Source organism: Platalea leucorodia (genome assembly GCF_965183815.1).
Source record: "Platalea leucorodia genome assembly, chromosome: 7".
Lineage (NCBI taxonomy): Eukaryota > Metazoa > Chordata > Aves > Pelecaniformes > Threskiornithidae > Platalea > Platalea leucorodia.
In genome coordinates, this window is record NC_138829.1 from 46,465,425 (window position 1) to 46,488,154 (window position 22,730).

The 22,730-nt window shown below is 49.9% G+C and overlaps 1 protein-coding gene across 2 annotated transcripts in view; it reads right to left on the reverse strand.

Annotated features, from left to right (window-relative positions):
* The window catches only part of PRDM11 (PR/SET domain 11), a gene marked incomplete at its 3' end in the record, with an annotated part of 43,747 nt that extends 21,980 nt beyond the window's left edge, over window positions 1-21,767 (reverse strand). For both annotated transcript variants that reach the window (XM_082316743.1, XM_082316744.1), the window contains exons 1-5: window positions 21,635-21,767; window positions 3,956-4,074; window positions 3,277-3,380; window positions 2,097-2,359; window positions 1,039-1,106 (exon numbers count right to left, since the gene is read on the reverse strand). In XM_082316743.1, the coding sequence (XP_082172869.1) occupies window positions 1,039-1,106; window positions 2,097-2,359; window positions 3,277-3,380; window positions 3,956-4,071 (551 nt within the window). In that variant the 5' untranslated portion in view covers window positions 4,072-4,074; window positions 21,635-21,767. The remainder of the gene's footprint in view (window positions 1-1,038; window positions 1,107-2,096; window positions 2,360-3,276; window positions 3,381-3,955; window positions 4,075-21,634) is intronic.
* Between the last annotated feature and the right edge of the window lie 963 nt (window positions 21,768-22,730).

Sequence of the window (22,730 nt, forward strand, 5' to 3'; positions counted from 1 at the left end):
AAAGTGGTGCAACCAGCTTTGACCAGCTAGGTCAGTCTTGCATCTACCTGTACTTCACGCTCTCTCTTTCCCTTAGTGAGTAACAACTGAAAATCCTGGGCATCCAGGCCAACGAACCAGTTAATGCCCACACTGCTTTACTCTTGTATGAAATGCCTTCTTGACAACAACCGCTTCCAAAATTCACCCTTGAAAGCAGGATTGGTCCTAACATGGGATGGGCCACAGTATGCAGAGATGTCCTGTTCTGGTGACTCACCAAACTCACGAGGCACTTCAATGCTTTGCCTCTGCCACAGGAGGCTGCAAGAGTGACCTATGTTTTGCTGATATATGCCAATACTTGAAGCACTGTGTCATGGTTAAACATGTTCCTTTACTGCTGCAGTTAGCAAACCAGAGCCAGCCCCACTCCTGCTTCAGTACTGACTGGTATTTGGGTTCTGCTCTGTTGAGACCCAGGGCCGGCAGAGGGAGCGCAAGCACATGCGTGGTTTCTGCATTCAGAGCTGCAGCAACTCACTCCATGTTTCTCCTAACACAGTAAAAGCTGACACTACCAATGACAGCCACCACAGACAACTGTTTCAAATGAAGCCCAGAAAGAAAAAACAAGAAGTACCTCTTTCAATGTCCGTCAAACGGGAAAGGACAAAAAAAACCCCAAACAGAATGTTACCTCGGGGATAATGCAAAGCATTTTGCAAATATTTGAAGTAAAAAAAAAAAAAAAAAAAAAAAAAGGAGTGAGACCTGTCAGCGTTTCTAAGAGTGGATAAATAGGATCATCTTTATCATTTGTCCTCATTCCAGAAAATAGCCATCCTCCATACACACATCCTTGTTTTAGTCCCTTTAATTGAATCTGACTCCAAAGGATTCTCATAATAATAAATACTGAAAGAGCACGAGCACACCCTTTACAGAAGGTGTTGTGGCATTTTGGTTTGCTGTCACAGAAAATAGCAAGGAGTGTTTGATGGCCTCTCTCTGGAAGACAGAGCCCCACAAGGGAAGGCAGAAGAGAACTGGACTCACCTCATCCAGTTTGCTTTGGTTTCATCCGTCCCATCGATAGATTTGTAGCGGTTGTTCTTATCAACAATCTGTGGAACAAGAGAACAGATGCAGCATGTCAACTAGCTGGTCCAGACGGGAGAAAATCTATGACTTTCAAATCACTGCTTCAGTTCCAGCCTTAAGTCAGGACACGAAACTCTACGCCATGAATCTTGGCTCTCCTAGTACTACAGGCTGCTGCCCTGGATATGTGTGTGGAGGCTACTCTGAACTGACTAAGAGGCATTTTTCCTATGTACAAATATTCGTAACACGGAACTATGGATGCAGTTGACAAAATTGTTAACAGTCCTGAGATATAGAAGATTAACTTCCCTTTCAGGACAGGGCTGAAACACACATTTATTTTACAGACAGAAAAGCATGAGCAGCATTTCATATCAGCAGCTTTCAATTTCTTTCCCCACCTATAACTCAAGTCCCACATCTCATTTCTCATAATAATATCCGTCGATCTAGTGACATCTCTCTCGCATAGGCTAACCAAGGCCTGTAGTACTACGTTAAAAAAATATGGGGTTTGGTACTGGAGTCTGCATGTACATCAGTTCCTGATGGACTGGATCTCCTCCTTCCTGGCCTCTTGGGCCGCCTGCTCTGCTCAAGCGGGCTGGGAGGGAGTGCTGCAGGCCCAGGAGAGAGTTCTGCAATCTCCAGAGACAATCATTGCTCTGTCCTCAAAATGATGACCAGAGCAGAGAAAGGTACTGGAGGAGCCCTCAAGGTTGAGTGGGGATGGAAGAACATGGCAAGGGGGAGAGGAGAAGCAAGCTCTGCTTCCTACAGCTGTGAACTGAACTCGGGTGCCATGGCACCTGGTCCCCTTTCACTTATCTATACCCTTAAGCTGCTAATAATTATGGCAGGTCAATGTTTGCCTACTGCCCGTGTGGGTCAGCAGAAGATCTTCAGAGAAGGGGGAAGATGGCTAAGGTCTGGCTCCACAGGCCTGCGAGTCCCCCAGCTCTGAGCTGTACAGCTGGGACATCACTTCATCGGGGAGACACATCACTCACCAGCCACGAGAAGAATCCTGCAGACTTGTCCTGGCTAGAGATCTGCCCCTCATACGGCCCGAAGATGTGACCTTTGGGGATCACCTCGTTCATACAGCGCACGTCGTTCTCCCCATTGGGCTCTTTCACCACCTCCATTCCAGGTGGGATGGTCAGCGCTGCCCGGTCAGGGATGCCAACGGGCACTGGGGTGTCAGACACGAACACCGGGGGGCCGTGGTTCGGGCACTCATCCACGAAGTACTCCTGGCAGGACTCACAGACTGCGGGTGCGAGGGGAGCAGGGGTTAGGTCGGGCAGACGTGATGCCTGTACAGGCTCATGCAGCTCATAGGACACACAGCACTCAGGACAGCATGCCCCAGCTCCCCATCCTCTCCCCACCCGGCCCAGCCCCTTCCCCAAAGCTTCCACGCACGCAGATGCTTCACCAGCTGTGCACTTGTTTCGCCACACATCTCTCAACAAGGGCTCTGCCCCAACCCACGCCTGCCTGACCAACGCCTGTGCTTGCATGAGCCCTGGTGCCCTACAGATTTGCCACGGACAGCTATATGCACAGGGAAAGGCCCTGTCACCATTTGCAGAGACAGAGGCTGGGGGCTCCTTGCACATCACCAGTTAGCAGAGATGTCCTCTAGCCAAAGGTTTGATTCCCCACACGCCAGAGGGGAACTAACATATCCCTGAAAATAAATACCCTTGTCATACAGCTTTAATTCTGTACTTGGGAGAGAGACAGCATGGCCAGGCACTTGCCCTGCGGCCAGACAGGGACTCAGGACTACAATTTGATATTTTGTAGGTATGCCAACATAACTGGCACCAGTTTTCTTTCCCAGAATATTAGGGAAGGGAAAGAGTTGTCGTCCGCGCAATACTCCCTTCGCAGTTTCTGAATTCAAGCCTTTGACTCTTGTGGTTTTCCCATGTGCACGTTCATGTTTCCAGCATGCCTTCCATCCATCTCCCTACCGCTGCATAGCCCCATGACAGACAAGCCGCTTTTGTGCAACAGCTTCCCTATCAAATGTGTTGGGCTTTGCAGGAGAGCACACAATTTTGTCCCTGGCTTTTTTCTTCCCTGCTTCCCGCCCCAAACCAGCAGGGTGCTGACTAGGAAAGACCAAAGTCTATACAAGCAGTGGCATTGCTTTTCCCTCACTCACAAGACACTTACACCAGAAATCCACTTGCTGAAAGCTCTTGGTCATGATCAAATCCCGTTTCCCTTTCAGTTTCTTGGGCTCCACCTCCATGGACTGCGGGTCAGGCCTTCCAGAGCTGGGGAGGGAACAACAGACAGACAACATTAACCTACCAAGATGTTGGGACTGCACACAGAGAGGAGCAGAGGCAACAGGGTCTGAACAACTCTCTTAGTCCCCACTGCAGCAGAGAAATGGTTCAACCTGCCATCCAACCTGCCAAAAGCTGGTACCTGAGATGGCTTAAGGCTAAAGCCTACAGCAGGTAGTGGCTTCAGCTAGAGCACCTCCACGCACGGCACACACCTGGCACGTCCCACACCGGGCAGAAGAGTGGCAGAGGGGACTCCCACCAGCAGAGAGGCAGCGCTGCTCTGCTACAGCCCGGGAAATGCGCTGCTCAAAAGCAAGGCACGACCCTCAATGCATGCCAGTGCCGCAAGGCCTGATGTAAACTAGCACGTGTAGCAGACATGTGCCTAGCAGATGAGTAGGTGACCACCCCTGTCATACACTGCAAGGCAGACCTTGCAAGGGAGGGTTTTAATAACTTTGAGAGGTTCAAGTGTATCCCTCAAAACCACTTTAAGCTGTGGGGGGAAGTGGAGAGAAGGGGGTTAGAGTACATCGAACCAAAGCTCAGCCACATACCAAGGCCGTCCATACTCCTGGTCCCGGCGTGGAGAGCAGGCCTCTGTTTTTATTGTCACCATCTCCCCTAAGGAAGCCTGGGTCTGGATCAAACAGTCCTTCAAGTTTTCACTCATGTTCTGAAAAAAAAAGAAGGGATGGAGCAGAAGAATGAGCGGCCAGGAAATCACAGCCTTCCTCACCCAGGAACCACAGCCTTCCTCCCCCAGGCCACGACGCAGCCAGCAGAGCAGGCTCCCTCCCGGCACCAAGAGCCGCCATCCTGCGCCGGGGCACCTACGTGCACAGGTAGGTGGAAACCCCTTTCCGCGCCGGGGAGGAAAGAACAGTTCAGTCGCAGGTCAGATGAAGAGCGTGAGACACCACGGAGAAACCTGAGGCATGGGGAATCTGAAGTATGCTCCACAGCGCCCATTAAAAATGTTGTGCATGGAATTTAACACTGATGGGTGGGATGTGTTATGGAAACACGGAGCACCACTACCTCAGAGCAGGTCTTTGGGGACAGAATGACAAGAAAAAGGAACGCAGGTCGTGGCATGAACCAGGATCCATCTGCAAACATAACATATGCCAGTCCCTACCTGGGAACAGAGCGTGGTGTACTACACCCCAGCAGACGGAGCTTTCCGTGTGCTCCTGACACCTCTGACAAACAGATAAGTGCCTACAGTGCCCTGCAGGACTCCACCAAAATTGCACAACTCATGCTCTCCATCTTCCTGTCCCTTGCGATGACTAGAGCTGACCTACCACCACCCTTCTTGGCACGCAAGCCACTGTAGTGAAAATGCTTCTCCCTCAGCTCAACACAAGTGCCAGGAACCACTTAATGATGTCTAAGGACAGCAAGCTCCAAAACGCTAACACTTCCCTCCTCCCCCCACCGTGGGACGGTGCCGAAGAGAAAATACTGATAAGGCAAGTGATGATAATTTGGAACTGAATTTAATTAATATTAAGATTTTTGGAAGGGCCACTAAGCTTCAGAGCATTCCAGCTTGAGACAAGGAATAAAGCAGAGTGCCGCTCATCTCTTCATTGCATGTGTCTTAAGAGACTTCCTCCAAGGCACACAAACTGGCTGCTCTCAGGCAGATCGGACAGACTTCACAGATGCTCCCCAAAAAGTCACCTGTGATCCCACTTCCCATGTCCGCTGCCCAATGGCACACTGCACACTCGCAGCGCCCGACGGAGGGGCCTCAGCAGCTGAGCAGACCCCTTCTGTCAGGAGAACTGATGGAAGAGCCCATCCCCATTGCAACTCAGCTCTGGGCATCCCGAAATTCATGTTCTGAGGTCACAAACCCCTAAAGACAGGAATTTTCTTACTTTGCACGTGCTTGCACAGGACTGAGCACCATGGAAGTCTGGTCTGCATTTGTGCCCTGTTTACAGCAAGAAGGAATGCTATTCCCAGCCTCTGTGGCTCCTCTTTGTGCCAGGGGACAAATGATTAATTTTTCCAGCCCAGCTTCTCATATGCCAATGTGCAGCCTGAAAGACTTTTATCAAGCCTGTATCAAGGAAGCACTAGTTAATATTCATATAGTGCTCTGAAAGCAAAGCCTCAGCGTAAGTCCAACTAGATACATGCAAACACATGCACTATTAAGCCTTTATGCCCAAAACAAGACACATTTTCTTTCAAAATTACCACAGGCAGTCAGAAGGAAAGCGATATTAAGGGCTAGGAGGGGCTCATTATTTTGGCAGGCTGAGCCCCTGGTCTGCGCTCTCCAGTGAGAGAGAAGCTCTCCCCATGCACTGGCTGGTGCTGCAGGCCCGGGCTACCTGCCCTTCCCAGAGGAGAAGGAAAGGTCTTTCCCGAAGTCTGCAGTAAAGCAGCTCAGGAGGGAAAAAGCAGCAGCCGGGGTAGCAGGGGGAATATTAAAAAACAAGAAGAGACGGGTGCTGCCCCAGAGCTGTGGGGCCTGCGCTGGCGCAGGAGAGGTGGATGCTGGCTGTGGGGCAGACACTCTTGGTCAGAAAACCCGCTTGTTTGGGAAGCCTGGCGTACAAGGCACCTGGAGTTTTAACACCCACAACCCCCGAGGCTTCAGTAGGAAGAGATGCAGACATCTGTCTCTGAAGAGACAATGGCTTTTCCTTTCCCACTCTTCCCTCATGGAGACTTCTCCATTACGGAGCGAGAGAGACCCTGTGACGGCGCAGTCTGACCTCCCGCGCAAGGCAGGCCACTGCACTTCCTTCAGTAAACTCCTGGTTGAACTACAGCGTACCTCCAACAGGAGAGAAAAAAAAAAAAAAAAAAAGAAGAAGAAATCCAGTGTTTATTTTACACACAGATTTCCTCATTTTACTGTACGGCACATTTTGTAGCCCTTCCCTCTCATGGTCCTCCCTGAACTCCTTCCAACTTATCAGCAACATTCCTACGCAGCACCGGCTGCAGCACTCCTGCGCTGATGGGAGCAGTACCTTGCACCGACATAACACCCTCCCTGCCCCTGCTCAGGATTTCCATGTTTCCGTCCAAGTACCGCATTTAATTTCTGGCCACTGTGCTCAACTGGGGTTTTGCGTTTGGTGAACCGCCGTGCTGCCTTAAGAGCCATAGCTCCTGCAACAGCTCCCAGGCCACCGCGCACCCCCTGCCTGCCCTCCTACCTGCTCTGTGACTAGACGCCCGCTTTTAAGACATTCACACAACTCCTTGCTGTCTCGCCCAGCATACATGCAAGCACAACTCCACCACTAACTTGCCTCTTTTCATCACTTGCGACTCTCCCAGACTTTTTGTTGCCCACAAACATAATGCAAATTAACTTGGTGTTTTCTTCCAGAACACCAACAAACTTAGAATTATAGAATCATTTAGGCTGGAAAAGATGTTTAAGATCATAGAGTCCAACCGTAAATCTAACGCTGCCAAGTCCACCACTAAACCATGTCCCTACCCATCTTTTAAATACCTCCAGGGATGGAGACTCAACCACTTCCCTGGGCAGCCTGTTCCAATGGCTGACCACCCTCTCGGTGAAGAAATTTTTCCTAATATCCAACCTAAACTTCCCCTGGTGCAACTTGAGGCTGTTTCCTCTCGTCCTATCACTTTGTTACTTGGGAGAAGAGACTGACACCCACCTTTTGATTAGGATCAAGCCAAAAAAAAAACAAACCCCAATTCCCAGCTGACACTACTAGAAACACACTACCAGCAATGGCTCTCCTTTTGTTGTCACACTGTGACCTTTCTTTCATTTAGTTAGGTTTTTGTTTATTCATAGATTCACAGAATAGTTTGGGTTGGAAGGGACCTTTAAAGGTCATCTAGTCCAACACCCCTGCAATAAGCAGGGACATCTTCAACTAGATCAGGTTGCTCAGAGCCCCATCCAACCTGACCTTGAATGTTTCCAGGGATGGGGCATCTACCACCTCTCTGGGCAACCTGTTCCAGTGTTTCACCACCCTCATCATAAAAAAATTCCTTCCTTATATCTAGTCTGAATCTACCCTCTTTCAGTTCAAAACCACTACCCGTTGTCCTATCACAACAGGACCTATTACAAAGTCTGTCCCCATCTTTCTTATAAGCCCCCTTGAAGTACTGAAAGGCTGCTATAAGGTCTCCCAGAGCCTTCTCTTCTCCAGGCTGAACAACCCCAACTCTCTCAGCCTTTCTTCATAGGAGAGGTGTTCCATCCCTCTGATCATTTTTGTGGCCCTCCTCTGGACCTGCTCTAACAGTGCGTGACACATTGAATCGTTCTCGCTGCTTATGTCGATGAGCTGTGGCAAAACTACAGTGCATTAAACATGCAAGAATACTAACACTTTTACCTTTATTAGGCAAAATTACAGCAACATCAGAAAATCATGCCATGTTAGAAAAGACCTATTTCAAAAAAATCTGTACAGACTGGTTATTACAATTAACACCCCCTTAAATCATGACCAATCCAATCCCTATCAGCTATTACATTATTTTACTGGAAGCCAACATCAGACTGCAGGTAGCCTAGTATTCTAGTTTGCCCAGATTAGACTTGATATTTTCAAAAAATTAGCATTTATGGCCCAGAGAACGTTGCTCAGCCAGCCCTTTTAAAATTCCTGGATGCAAGTTAGCCAGAACAGCAAACTTAAAAATGTACTGCTGTAGTAGCTGCTGTTTGGTCACTTCCCAAGCTACTGCTACAACAGAGAGCATTACGCTGCTGCTGTAACTGGTACCATTATCTAGCTTTTCCGTCAGCTAGAAGAAAGAAACATTAGACATTTCTCCAGTTCCAGGCATCAGTAGATGACTGTGCTTTTAAGACTCCTTTAGCTTCTGATGTATTTAAAGCTGCTTTTAATTTTTCCTAATTTCACTGCCCATTAGTTTGTCTTTCTTGCCCTTTCTCCTCCTCCTTTAGTTTTCACAACTACAAGAGTCTAGTTCACACTCTGCACCTTTCGCTCCCTCCACTTCATTATGGGTTTTTTTTGGCAATTTTTCTAGTTGTCTTTGTTCTAACACCTAAATACGAAGATCCTCTGAAGATTTCAGATGTGGAGAAGCACCATGTAAGCATAAGCAGAGCAGGCTCCTTGGTTACTGCTGAAGGTATTCCCAGGGGGTACTCAGCCTCCCATGTGCATGTCCCTCTGGCCATCAGGACAGCCAGTCTTCCCAATGTCAGTCTGCACACAGCCTACTGCAAAGTCCTAGCAGCATGTCAGAGAGGACAATCCCTAGGTGAGAGGGATGCTGTGAAGATCCAGGTGCTGTTTGCACACAACATCAAGTCCTTTGTACAGCAAAGGCAGTTGTGGTATGAGGCATGATGCCCCTCAGCAGGCCCAGGACACCAGCGTGACTGCTACAAATCCCAAGAGGCATCTCCAGGTTCACAGGCAGTGCCACATAACATATCCCGAAAGTAGGCAAGGATCTGTCATGTTTCTGCATGACACATGTTAAGATCTCCAGTGACTTTACCATGTTGCTCACAATCAGGGAAGTAGAAAACACAAGAACATCTGAGCTGTTAATCTCTAATGCAGGAATAAAACATCTAAATGGGGTCAAGCATGAACAAACCTGTGAATTCCTGTCCTCAAGTATGCCACCTTTATCACTGCCCCTCTTGTAGTTAGTAGTTAACAGCCACAGACTCTTATCTGCGTGGATCAGCCTCCAAAACAGAGCTTTAATTTTACATTTTACTGGCACGTTTCCCAGATTGGGACATTCTTGCATGTGAAACAGCCATATAGGAATCCATCCCCTCCTCAGCACACAGCTCCTTCACTCAGTTGCTCACTGCCAGCCTTCTGGAGGTCATCCCCTCTTCTTTTAAGAAAGATCTTGCGTAGCTTGTACCCCATTTTAGTTTTGAAGTGCAGACCCATGGTGAAAGATGGACTTGAATTCATATGCTTTTTCTACAGTTGCATATTATTACCAGAAATAGTAATCCAGAACAGTCAGCTACTGACGAGCCGAGTAGGGGGAATAAAGCACAGCATTCAAGGCTCCGAGCTCCCCCCTAAACAGCCACGAAAAGACCCAGGCTGACTGTTTTCCCTGAGGTGAATTCCCTTACCAAGGTCCTCGGCCATGCCAACCATTTCAGGCCACTTTATGAAGTACCAGCTGGCTACACAGCTCATGCTCGCAGCCAATGCAAACACCGAGAGATCCCACAAAATAAGAGGGAGAACCAGTTTGCTCAGAGGAGGACCACTGTTCACAGACACTAACCCCATGCTCCGGTGGGAAAATGGCTTTTGCCTTGACAGTTGCCACAGCACTGGCTTGACTTTCCCCCCTGAAGTAAGACGTTCGTGTAGGCGAAGCTGTCCTCCACCCAGCGGTGCAGCAGAGTAGCATGCCGGCATGGTGAAGGCTGGTGGCAGAGCAAGACTTGATGACCTGCCTCCCAGTCTGCTGCAAGGCCAGGGCTCTTCCCCGACAGCCGCAGAGCAGGGCTGAATGCAGCCTGCGCAGCTTGAGACAAGCTGGGGCAGTCACAAGTTCAAACTTAATCAGTGAAAATTATAGGGCATAGACGATGTAGGATTTGAGCAGCATGGGCTGCGACTAGGACTTGTTTAAATCATTGCCAATTACTCCACTAGAGCCAGTAGCCATAAATTCACCAGAAGAGAAGTATGAAACATTTCATTTGAGTTTTGAATTCTCAAAACACTGAAGAAGGTCAGGACTACAAGAAAGATACCTGGAAGCACCACCGGTTTTGCTGCAGCTTTCTGAAGAAGCCTGGAGAGCAAGCTTCAAAACCACGAGACTTAAACCTGTTTTACAGCAGGGAGGGCTGAGAGTTCCCAGTGTCTTCAACGACTTGCTCAAGACCAGCAACTGACACGACAAACAGTACTGGGGTGCCACGACACCAAGTCCTCAGTGTCATCCTGACTGCAGACAGGCTGGGGACACAGAAATTCTCATTTGCCAACCTGGAATTCCTCCTGTCATTTCAAGTGGATGCGAGATGCTTTCACGCTGTCACTCTTACATGGTTCATTGGCAAAACATGTCATCAAAACCTGCCATGATCTACTTTATGACGGATGCGTTTCAGAGGGGGAAGAAGGAAAAGAAAGCTAGTCTTAAGTTTGTCTTATGGTGGCTTCTAGAGAAGGTCGAAAATGCTGCTGCCTTTACAGGATCGGAGACAAAATTCTGTATTATGGTCAGCTGGTAGCATTTGCCCTTTGTTGATCTCAGAGTAGGAAGCTGGTGTCATGGATCAGCACAAGCCTCTGCAAATTGGGTATTATTGGGTGCAATTTCTCTACATTAAGTGTTGAGGAAGGACTCAACACAGCGGGATGCTGACAACGTAAAGCTCCAGTGCAGCCTAAGCCTCTGAAACAGCACGGCATGCCATGGAGCCATGGCAGCTACTCACTACAGCTGCAAGAATAAGCAAGTGACTTGCGTTTTTAAAATACATTAAAAACAATTCCCTTGAACCGGAAATGTCTCATTTTTGCTGTATTCGGCTCTCTGCATTGATCTCACAGATTCATAGCTTAAGGGTGGAAAGGAGAATTAGGTCAACCTGATCCCCTGTACATCACATGCCCTTACCTTTAGCCTACGAACAGGACAAAATCGCCATCTGAGTCTAGCCAGGGTAAGAGAAGCCAACACTTCATCAGAAGTTCATTTCAACTGTTAATCCCCATCACGGACAAGCTATATGTGAATCTCGCTAGTCCTGGGCACCAGTCAGCAGTTCTTTCAAAGGGCCCTGCAACCCGGTGGGAAATGCTGAAATAGCCAGCACGTTGGGATGCTGCTTTGAGCAAATGGAAAGAATTGCTTCCCAGGTTAATGGCTGTAACAAACCTCACCATCTTTGGTCAGGACTGCCAGTTGCACTTCTTTGCCTTTGGCTTCTTCAACATAAATATATATCTACATTTATAAAGTTAAAACAGACAGGCGCAAAACCCCAGTACTAAAACAAGATGCTATTTCACCAATATTTTTCTCCCCAAGGACAAAGTAAGAGTACAACCAAGTGGGAGATGTAAGCCTTGTTCCTTAAGGCACTACTGAGAGGTGTTTGGATAGCAATAGTGATAAGCACTGAATAAAAACACATACATAGCAGAGCCCTGGGTATGTATCCATGCAGTATCTTCTCAGCTTTCCAACAGTTTTCATCATTCTGTGTAACTCTTCCAATTTTCTCTACATTATTTTAAGATGCTGGCACCAGAAAGCCATGCTGATACAAGACTGACTCCGAAGTAAACATAAGGGTTACAGACATAAAACTACCTCATCACCCTGATTTATTACCTCCTCGTTTGCGTGTCCAAAATCACAGTCGTCTTTTCCAGCGAGGACCTGGCACAGAAAGCTCCCTGGAGCCGCCTGCTCATTCCAGCCCCCACGTTCTTACACGGGACTGCTCGGGACACAGCCCCCCCCCATTGCAGATCACGTTCAGGACATGCTTTTCCAGGTTCATAACTCTCCACTTGTCTGCATGAAAATGATTTTGTTTCAATGGGTCCATTTACCAAACAAACTGCATTACTCCATCCTGCCCCTATCAATAGCTATAATTCACCAAATTTGTTTCATTTACACATTTCACCAGTGGTGAGTCATGCTTTCTTCCGCATCACTGAGTGTCAGGCAGAATCGGCTTCTCCTTTCCCCTCATTTGAAGGGAAGGGTCATCGCGTCTACTTCTTTGAAAATGTAGTCTCCACATATCATGTTGCAGAGACTCTTCTGTAAAATGATCAAGCTCTAGCTTAAAATAGCTGGATTATAGCTCCCCTCGTCTAAGGTGGCAATGCCAGGAGCCTTGATCTTTTGACGCTGAAAAACCATTTTCTACGTTAATCTTAAAGTTAATCCACAAACGGTTGATTTATTAATGTGCTAATACTGTCCTTTAGCTTAGAGTATCCTTCATCCTCCTTACTGTTTATACTGCCACTTCAGTTTATTTATTGGATGCTGACTCTCTATCAATCATGACCTTCACTTCCTAAGCCACTCATATTCTATTGATATTCTTTGGCGTTAGCTATTAATTGGGTTCTCCTGCACTGAGTTAACTGCCTTATATACCTAAGTATATCACATCTACAGATCTTTCTTTAAACCAATGGTAAGCTTCTCAAAGAACAAAATCAGACCTGTCTGAGAAGTACAAGACACTTTCCATAACATCAAGTTTCAAGCATGAATTACTTTATATTTACTCAGGATTGGTGTCATGCTACACAATCTGTATTTTCTGGGGACATCCACCTGGCTGTTTTCAGAACTACCCCAACGCAATCACCCTTCCAGTCTCCTGGATTTGCTGTGATCCACCAAGACTGATTAAAAATGAACATCGGCAAGCTAGAGACCTCCTCTCATTTATCTAGTGCTCATTTTGTTTCAAGGGAACGTGTTTTTTCCTAAGCGCAGCGGCCAGCAAAGCTTTGCTTACCCACACGACCCATGCTATGCAACTCCTGTGCAAGTCCCTGGATCCCCACATACAGGGCTCAACTTTTGGATAATCAACTTATCCTTTCCTTGCTGCTGGCCCAGATGGCAGCCTCAATGGCAATAAAGAGCACACAACTCAAAGGGAAGTTATGGTCTGGAAAAGTTAAGTTTTTCATCACACAGATGCTTTCATAGAAAGCAGAGATGCGAATTTACCGCCTACATGACCTTCTACTCCCATCCGTGGACAGACAGAAAGGCTGGAGTGAGGAATCGCTTGGTAGGCATGCAGCAGGCTGGGCCACCGAGGTGCTCCTGCTCTTCTGCTGTGCCAGGAGAGGGAAAAGATACTGGAGTGCCTTTAACATTTTATAAGGCACGCGCAGAAAATTCAAGACGCCCTGGCCAGGTCCTGCCAGCCTCACTGCGCGCCTGGGACCTGGCCACATAGCACTCAGCACCCGCCTGCTGCCCACCGCCAGCGTTGCCCGGCCGCCCACCGCGAGCTCGTGTGCATCCAGAGGACCCCTGCATTGCGCAGGCTGGCTGGCCTAAGAATTTCTGTGGGTGAGCGACACCAGTGATTCACGTATTTGAACATCGACAGAGGTAAAAAGGGAAAGGGAAGGGAAGGCGTGGGGGTGGGCAGGAAGCAAACCCCAGACACTACTTTCTAAATAGCAGATGTGGCTATTCTGGCTAGCAAACTTCCACTTTAATTTCTAACCCACAGAGATGGGAAATGATTCATGAAAAATCAACAGGATAAAATTAGCTGGAAGGCAGAGAGATAATTCATGCAACCCAACCGTCATGGGCTGAAGTGCCAGCACTACCAGCGCTGCCTGGCATTTCAGCCTCCGGTGCCCTTCAGTGACTGGCACCCGGCCAGCAATCAGCTCCACATATATTTCCTTAGTGTCTAAATTAGCCCCTCTGGAGAGCACATCCATCATTTAACAAGACGGCCTTTCACTCAACACTTTTCTAGAAGTTCCAGCTTTTTCTTTCTTTAAAAAAAAAAAAAAAAAAAAAGATTACCTGCAGCACTCTGTCTTTTTCTTCCACTGGTGAATGTTTAGCAGTGTTAGAGGGGATGGACTGACAGGACGGACAGGCTTGCACACACATCTGTAAGCCATGGCCAAGCTATGCATGAAATTCAAACTGCCCCACCGAGTCAGAAAGCTCAGTGCATTTCACCAGAGCTCCCTTTTCCTGCACAAAGCCAACAATGCACGCAACAGTGACAACCGAGCGCTGGTCTGCCTTTATACACACTGGTGATTTTTGTAAGACTGCCCTTAAATTCTGTCATGTAAAAAGCATGAACCACAAAACACAGTTTCACCCTTGATACAGCCACATGACAGCAAGTTTCTTGAGCAGATGGTATTACTTACAAATTGCAACCCAAACCTCTTTACCCCAAAGTCAAATGAGAAACCCCCACCCCTCCTAGAGACCTCTGGACTTCCAGTAGGCACTTGGTTATTGAGCAATGCCCCTTCCCACCACCCAACTCAAAAGTTTCAGTAATCAACCATCACATTGCAAAGCCTCTGCAGCACCAATACCTCTAGGCAGGCAGTCTCAGCCGCAGGGGGATCCCCATTCTATCAGAACCTATGGGTACAGGCACAAAATAAAGACGAAATCCTGCTTTTTTACCGTTTGTCCAGTTCGTGCCTGTTCATTGCTGTTGAAGGATGTTACGTGACAGTTCCTCTGGGTTTGTTACAGTGGTTTGACTCTAACTTGGGCTTCAGGACACGGCAAGCGGCTCCTTTCTTTTAACTTGTCCAGCAAAAAGGGAAAGAATATTTGGGGGGCGGGAAATGAGAAGGTAGGAGCAAATCATATTTTCATTTGTTCCTAAAATTCTACCAAAGTAGCTCAGTCCTTTAAAAGCACTAATGAACAGCAGGCAGAATGAAAACAAATCAACTGTTCCCCAAAATGCAGAGGAATCAAAAGCAAGAGCCATATTTATTTCTCCTCATTTGTACCCTCTTGCAGGCCATTAGGGAGATAAGATCTCACAGTACAACAGACATTATTCAGGGCTGGTAAATCTGTCTACAGGTTAGGGGCTCATGTTACACCGCTTGGATGAGTACTGGCTGAGCATGGGTCACACCGACCCCCTTTTCCTTGGGGTAGGCAGCAGTCCAGATACTCCCAGTGTCAGATCTGCCAAGAAATCAGATATCCGTGTGCTGAATTCACCACCACCACCATTTGATCTGCACATTCCCTTCCATACAGAGAGAGGGATGTTCAGACCCTGTATATCCTAATGCAACTAACTACAAAAAAATTTCCAGCAGGGGCCAAGCACTTCTGGTCCATTCCTTTAATCCCCTGCTCCTCAAGTGCGTCTTCTACATCAAGGTATTGGGCTGCACAGAAATACCTGGTCCTCTACACTATGGACATTTTTAAAATGCTGATTAGCAGAAGCATGGAAAGAACCCAAGAACTCCTTCAATTCCACTCCAAAAAAAAGAGGGAGCATGTCACAGTGACTTCATGTATGCAAGTCACTGAGGGACTACAAAAGTACACCGACTACCCCAAGAGAATTCAAAAGCAACATTTCAACACCTGACTACAAAACGAGGCCTAGGTAAAAAAAACCCAACCAACCACCAGTTAAGTTCATCAGACCTAAAGAGGATATGTTAGCATTTGATTTAGCTGGTGCTAGCTCTCAACACGTCCAGGAGACACGGTAAGTCGATCCGTCTTTCTGGAGGTACTGCCTTTGCAACAGCAATGCAGCGTTAGCTGGTGGGATTCTGCACTGAGGGTCAGGTACTGCTGCACCCATCCAGTGGTCCCTCGCTACATGACTTAGGAAAAATTTCTCAAGGAACAAAGCAACTTGCACACATACCACACACAAGAAAGTTCTCTTTCCAATCACGAAGGGAAGAGAAATTCAGTAATTAAAAAGCTTCTGTTCTTCAAAAGCTGATTGATCTCATTTGAGCTCAAAAAAGATAATCTGCATGCCTAGGTGTGTACACATGACAGCTCTAGAATGTATTTTATTGTTCACAGAAGTATGTTGATGTGTCATCAGTATTGATTTTTACTTCAGTCAGTTTCCAAGTGTTTTCATTAATTTCCTCCAAAGGGATAAAAGGACTGGACTCTGCAAACTGTGGCGTATTTAACACTTGCCTTAGCCTTTCCAAGCAAAAGGTCTCCAGTTTAAAGAAAGCAGCAGACCACACAAAGTACTCCAGCAGCCTCAGAACAAAAGAAATTAAAAAAAAAAAACAACAGCAAAATCCCCCGATATACACAGACATGAGGAAGTCAACGTTTATCCAAATGAAAAGTGTAAAGAGGAACATGCTAGGAGTGGAAAGGTCATCCCAGCCAAACTTACGATGTCTTTCAAGGAAGATGCTACGTACACTTAGTCTGCTCAGCTGTTTGAGTCTACAGTTGAAGGACCACATTTAACTCCATTCAGCATATTATGATACAGTTTATATGATACATTTTCAAAATAAAGCTTCATTGTACTGAAAAGGAATGTGCTGGACAATATTTCACATTGGTTATCAGCCTGGAAACAGATGATGTCCCTGACCAACACCAGCTCCAATTACCGGCCTTCAACACTCTGAAAGGGTGTTGGTGGGGAGCCATGGGAGCTGAATGCCCACAGCGCCCTGATCCGCACTCAGGAACCTGGAGCCAGCACTCCCCAGCGCACCGGGATGACCTGGCTTGGGGACCGGCAAAGGATGCTCAGTGCATCAGCTCCCTGCTGCGCGGCTCTGTGCAAGGCGGGAGCACCGCTGGCTCTCAGGGGTAGCTAATTAAAGCAATTCTAAAGCTGCCACAGGAGATAATCCCCCACATCACCTCCCATGCACTTTCACCACTCTGTCCTTATGCATCACCCCCAGTACCCACGGTCAAGCTTCCACCAGCAAAACCCAGCCCCCAGCTGAAAGCAGCACAGGCTGAGCCGCCGGGACTGCCGGCCCCAGCAGGGCTCGACGCTGACACTTATTTCGGAACAGCACTCCCTCTTCCGGGACAAGTCACAACAGTCAAAGTAAAACTAGCCTCGCTGAAAAGCCAAAGCCTAAGGAGGAGAGAAAAAAGGGGACAGAGAAACGAAGCCATTCAAATTGGACGACTTCGCTTACGATACCCTTCTGATGGGCCCCTTATTGGTGGCTGTCCGTGACCGAGGGACTGCACTGAAACGGTCTTCTGCAGTACGCATTACTGATCTCTCTCTGGAGGCTGCCAGTTTCTGCAGCTTAAACCTTAAATTATATGTATAATGTCTTTACCTTCTGACTGCAGAGAAACTGTTCTGAGTCTGAAATGTTGGAGTGCTGCCTCCCTGCCTTGCAGAGAGAGGAGGCCTTTGAAGAACAGCTATCAAGGATGCAAGTTACCCTGCTCTCACAAACAGACCAATGACCAGGAAGCACAATAGCAAAGCTTTAAGTGTCAATATTTTTAATTACTTGACTGTCTCGCAGCAGAAACATAGGTTCTTGCAATTATGTGCAGAGTTTGGGATGGAAGGAGGAAAAACGCCAATGCTAGTACCACCTTCACTGACTCTAGCAGAAGTCCGAAGCCTACATGGTGAGGACAGTGACTAGACCCCTAAAAACCCACACTGTAAACGTGATTCTAGATGCCAAGTCAAAATTTACACCCTTCACCTCTGCTTTTTTCCCTCCTTGCTCTCAATCCTCCCCGTCTTTTCTATTAGTAATGTAGTGCCTATCACACGACGGGCGTTTTAAAGAAAAACTTCTCTAACATGGGATGCTTGTGTTGCCCTCCTTGCCAGGTTTGTTCTCCATCCACCTTCGCTGCTCCCACCTTCCAAAGAAGCCACAGGACTGCTCTGTGCTTTCCATCGCTCTTTGCTTGGCCTCTTTTGCCTGCAAACTTCCTTCCTTTCTGAAGCACTTTTCCCTCACCTTCTTTCTGAAGATGCCACGCAGGGCGACACAAACCTCTCTCTCACCTTGTCCTCTCTGCTTTTTCTTTAGGAGGCTGGACTTGCTACTGGAATCTGCTTGCATGGGCAAGTTTAACTAGCAGGGATTCCTGAAAAGCAACATTTCACTATGCAGCTTTAGAAGGACCATTGCTCTAGAGGCTTTGTTTAAAAACACCTCCAGCAGCAGAGAAGAGGTCACAGGGAGAACAGAAGAGCCTGTGAAATTAAAGCCCTCTTTACTCCACTACTGTAGAGAGGTCAGTGCAAGAGGAGGCACTAAAACTGTCTGCAGCTGCACAGGAGCTCTGGTCCAAGAAACCTCACCCTGTACGACAGAGCTTCAGGCAGGAGCGCTGTACAGAAGCGCGTGCAATGAAATACACCACAAGCATGACAACAAGGGGCGAGACGCGGAGCAGGAAAGCTAGCACCCCACGGCAGGGCTGCTCAGCAGCAGGCTGGGAGGAATTCTGCTACTTGCTCAATGCCAGCGGACGTTGCACGTGCCGACCCCCCTTCGCTGTCACTGAAGCACTGCCTGTGCCTCAAGTAGCTCTCAGCCCTGGGGGGCAAAGGACCTGTGCTCAGGTGAGAGCTCAGATGAGAGCACTCAACGCTGACACAAGAAGACGTGTGAAGCCTAACCAGATGCACGTCCGACTGACTCCAGATTTCTTAAAATGTCAAAAAGCTGCAATCCAAACTGAGGAAAAAAAAGCAGTGTTTGCTGTTTTGGCTTTCTTAGGAAAACTGGTTGTTCATAGGTCTCAGCTACGCATTCCCAACACAAAGTAGGCATCAAAAGTTGCCACCTGAGCTCACGCCAGTGTGAACAAGAGTCATCACTTCTTACAGCTACCCAGCCTCATATCTTCAGAGCAAGTGTTGGCAGCTCGTTTCTTCCTTCTGGAGGTCCCCCAGTTAATCTACGGTATTATTCTTTCATCGTCAAATAAAACAAAGCGTTTTGTCTTTCAGACCATGTATAGCTTCTCCATGCAAATCTTCACATACATGCCAACAACACTGGATTGGCAATAACAATGTTAAATATGCTACTCTGAAATGTCATGAATCTTAGGCTTTTTGTGATGGTCAAGGCAGTATTTTAAGAGTTTTGGAAATGGGTAGTAGGACTTATAGCAAGAGAGAAGCCCTGCTAATAGCAACCTTAAAAATAAATAAATAGGTAAAAGCATGTGCTTCTCTTGCATAAATGGACATGGGGGGAAAAAAACTCCAAAAACCACAAGCTTTGCTTGTGAATTAACCAGCACAAGACAGAAGTTACAAAACGAAAAAAGAATACTTAAAAAAAAAAAAAACAAAACAGAAGGATAAAGCATACATGGTACTCTTTATAAAAAGACCAAAGACCTCTCTTGCCTGGACTTGTCATTTTTCTCTTCAATATACATACTTTACTCTGATTCCTGACTCAGGGCGGCAACTTCGACTCACCGCAATGCTTGCAGTCCCCCGATCACAACACCAGCCTGCTGCAGCGGAGGAGCCCTCCTGCTTCAGGCTCCTCTTGCAGTGTTCATGGACACAACCTTACCTCCCTCCTACCCATTTTGAGCAGGTCCATTACTTTCCGGCAAGCCCTACAAGCAAACAACGGGCCCCCACTCCATCCCAGTAAGACCGACCTTGCCTTAGTACGTCAGAAATAAGATTTCAGACAAGTCCTTGCTTTTGTCCTTATTATTTAAAACCAGATATGACCCTCACAATAATCCTCCCCCTTAGCCTGTCAAAAAAGTGTAAGTAATTGCTACCAGCGACCAGAAAGGCTGACAATGAGAGAATCCCCCATAAACTGGCCCATAAAGCATTGTGCTTCATGCATGGTCCACAAAGATGCTAGAGGAGCAACAGGCTGCTCTCCCAAAACCAGCAAGCTCTGCACCAAAGCCGGCACTGAGGCGGGAGTACAGGACCTCCCTCACACCCCACGGACAGCCAGAAGGAGCAGCAGCTTTTGACGTGACCCCCAGGCAGGAGGGAACAGCAGCTTCGCCTGGTCCTGCTACTTCACTTCGGTCAACTCAGCATCCAGCCAAGAGCCAGGGCAACCTTCAGCGTCTCCCGCTGCTACCTCAAATCCTCCCCCGTGAGCAGTTCCAGCTAACCAGCCTTTGCTTTGCTAACACAGTCTTTCCACCGGCTACACCAACAGCTCTGATGCTTGAACTCTTCGCAAGCTGCATGTGATTCAAGAGCCCTATGTCGCTCAGCCCTGGGGTAAGATACTATTTTTGGAGCAAGAGCACCTTTGGTCAAAGCACCCTTTGCAAGAAGGAAATACTCATCATCCAAATACTTTCATTTCCGATTGCAGCTTGCACTTGAAAACAAAAATGCACCATCCTCATCTGGGATGCGCGTCTGTTGTGGGGTTTATACACAATACATTATAAAGTTGAAAGAGTCATTTCCCTTTCCACTTGCATTGCTTTTAATCTTGGTGATCGCACAAACGGAAATTTAGGGGACACGAAGCCCAACCCAAGCAGCAGGCTTGTGCTCTGCCGGTCTCACTGGGAGTCAAACCTCGTGGGCAGGAGCGGATCCAGGGGGCTGCTGGATATCTGGGGCAAGGGCTCCTTCGCTGCTCAACAAAACACCGTGCACACCTGCAGTGCTGGAAAACAACCTTTTCTTACGGTCAGGTCGGTATTTTTTTTTTAAGCTGGTTCTGCCAGTTCTCCTCCCATTAAGGAGAAGCATTAATCACTGGAAAGAGAGGAAGCAACACCGAGCCAACAGTTTTGCCCATGGGCCAGCTTTTTTTTTTTTTCCCCAGGGATATGCAATGGGACACTGAAGGCATCTTCCTTTTCCCTTTGGAATACGCCGAAGGATAAAGGAATTTGGTTATAATGAAATGTATATATGTTATGTTCTTCTGGAGCATTTGCAAAGAAGCCGCAAACATTCAATAACTTAACAGAAAAAATAGTAAGAGAGGGAAAAAGGCCAGAAGATATGCATTTGGTGAAGTTTTGCCACGCGAGTCAACAAAGTATCCTGGCTAAGGGGTGCGAGGGCCATTCTTCCGCTGCCCTCTGCAATGGCCCCGGGAGGCGTTGCGGGCACGATGCCTGCAAGCGGGGTGCAGCTACCGCGGGGTTGCCGCCGCCACGGGCTTCGCCGCGACCCGCTCCGCCGCTGCAGCGGCGGAGCGGGTCGCGGCGAAGCCCGTGGCGGCGGCAACCCCGCCGTGAAGTCGCCCACCCCGGCCGAACAAGCGCCCGGCTGCAGCACCGCGTCCCGCCGGCTCCCGCCGCCCCCGGGGAGCGCCCCGCGCCGCCCCGCCCCCGCGTTCCAATGTGGCGCGCGCCCGCCCGCCCCCGCCGCCGATTGGCCGCCGGCCGCGTCACTCGCCGGCCCCACTAACGGCCGCGGGGAGAGGAGGGAGGGAGCGGCGGGGGGGGGGAGACGACGGGGACGACGAGGGGAAGGGCGGGAGCGGCGCGGCGGGGAGCGGCGGGGACGGGCCGGGCCCAGCGCCGCCCGCCCCGTAGGGGAACGCCGCGGGCGGGGGGGGGGGGGGGCGCTACCTGTGCCCGCGGGTCGCTGCCCCGCCCGCTGCGGGCACCCCTCAGCCGGGCACCCCTCAGCCGGATCCCCCCCGCCCCCGTCCGGGCTGGGCCGGGTTCTCCCCCCCCGCCCCCGCGCTCCGCAGCCATTTTCGTGGCCACCTTGGCTACCAGCGGGGCTGACTCACCTCGGCGCTGCGGGCGCGGGGGGCCCGCCTCGGCGTCGGGGGGCCCGCTCCGCCCGGGGAGGGCAGGGGGGGGAGAGCCCAGCTGGCTGCGCCCTCCCTCCCCGCCGGCCCCGCCGGCTAGTCCCAGGCGAGGACGGGTCCCGGGGCCGGGCCGGGCTCGGCGGAGGCGGCGGCGGCGGCTCCCTCCCTCCCGGCCGTGACCACCATCTTATTAGCACAGGAAATGACATGGAGAACGGAAGAGAGGGGCGTTCGGGGGCCGAGCCCGGGGACCCCCCGAACCGGGGGGAGGCGCCGCCGGCCCGCCCGGCCCGGCCCGGCCCGACCCGCCAGGGCTCTCCCGGGGCCGCGGCGCTCCCGCCTTCCCTCCAAATACCCGGGGTGGAAGGCGAGGAGGGGAAAAAACACAAAAAACAAACCCAAAAAGCCGCACAAAGCCGGGGGGGGAAAAAAAAAAAAAAACAAACAAACAGAAAAAGCCGAGCGAGCCCAAACCGCCCCCGGTTCCCACCTCCTGCTCCGGAGCCTGCGAGTTCCGCGCCGAGCCGGCGGCGATCTGCGCCCGCGGCCGGCCAGGGGCTCGGGGGGGCTCTTAAGGACAAAAACCGCCCGGGCGGCCCGCGGGCAGGGCGCGGGGGGAGCCGCCGGCCCAGGGGGCCCGGCCCGGCGGAGCCGCTGGGCTCCCCCCCCCCGGCGCTGCCGCGGCCACCACCTGCCGCCGCCCGGCAGCCGCCGCGGCGCCCCGCGGAGCGGGACCGAGCCGCCCGCCCGCGCCCTCGGGGCCGCCCGCCGCGGGGGCACGGCGGAGAGACCTGCCCCCCGCCGGGGGACGTGCCCCGGGGCCCCTCCGCCGGCCGGGGAAGGGTCTGAGCGGCGGCGGGGCCGGCCCCCCTCCCAGCGGCGGGACCCCGCCGGTGCGCGCCGCTTGTCGCCCGGTTGGAGCCTCACGCCCTTCTGCGAGCGAGAAGGGGATGCGAAGACACGGTGTTTCCCCGGCGCGCAGGGCTCGATCGTGTTTCAAATTACCCCCCGAAAAAGCAACCCACCCCGCAGCAGCAGCGACAACAACAACAAACCCTACCCTCGAGCTCCGTGC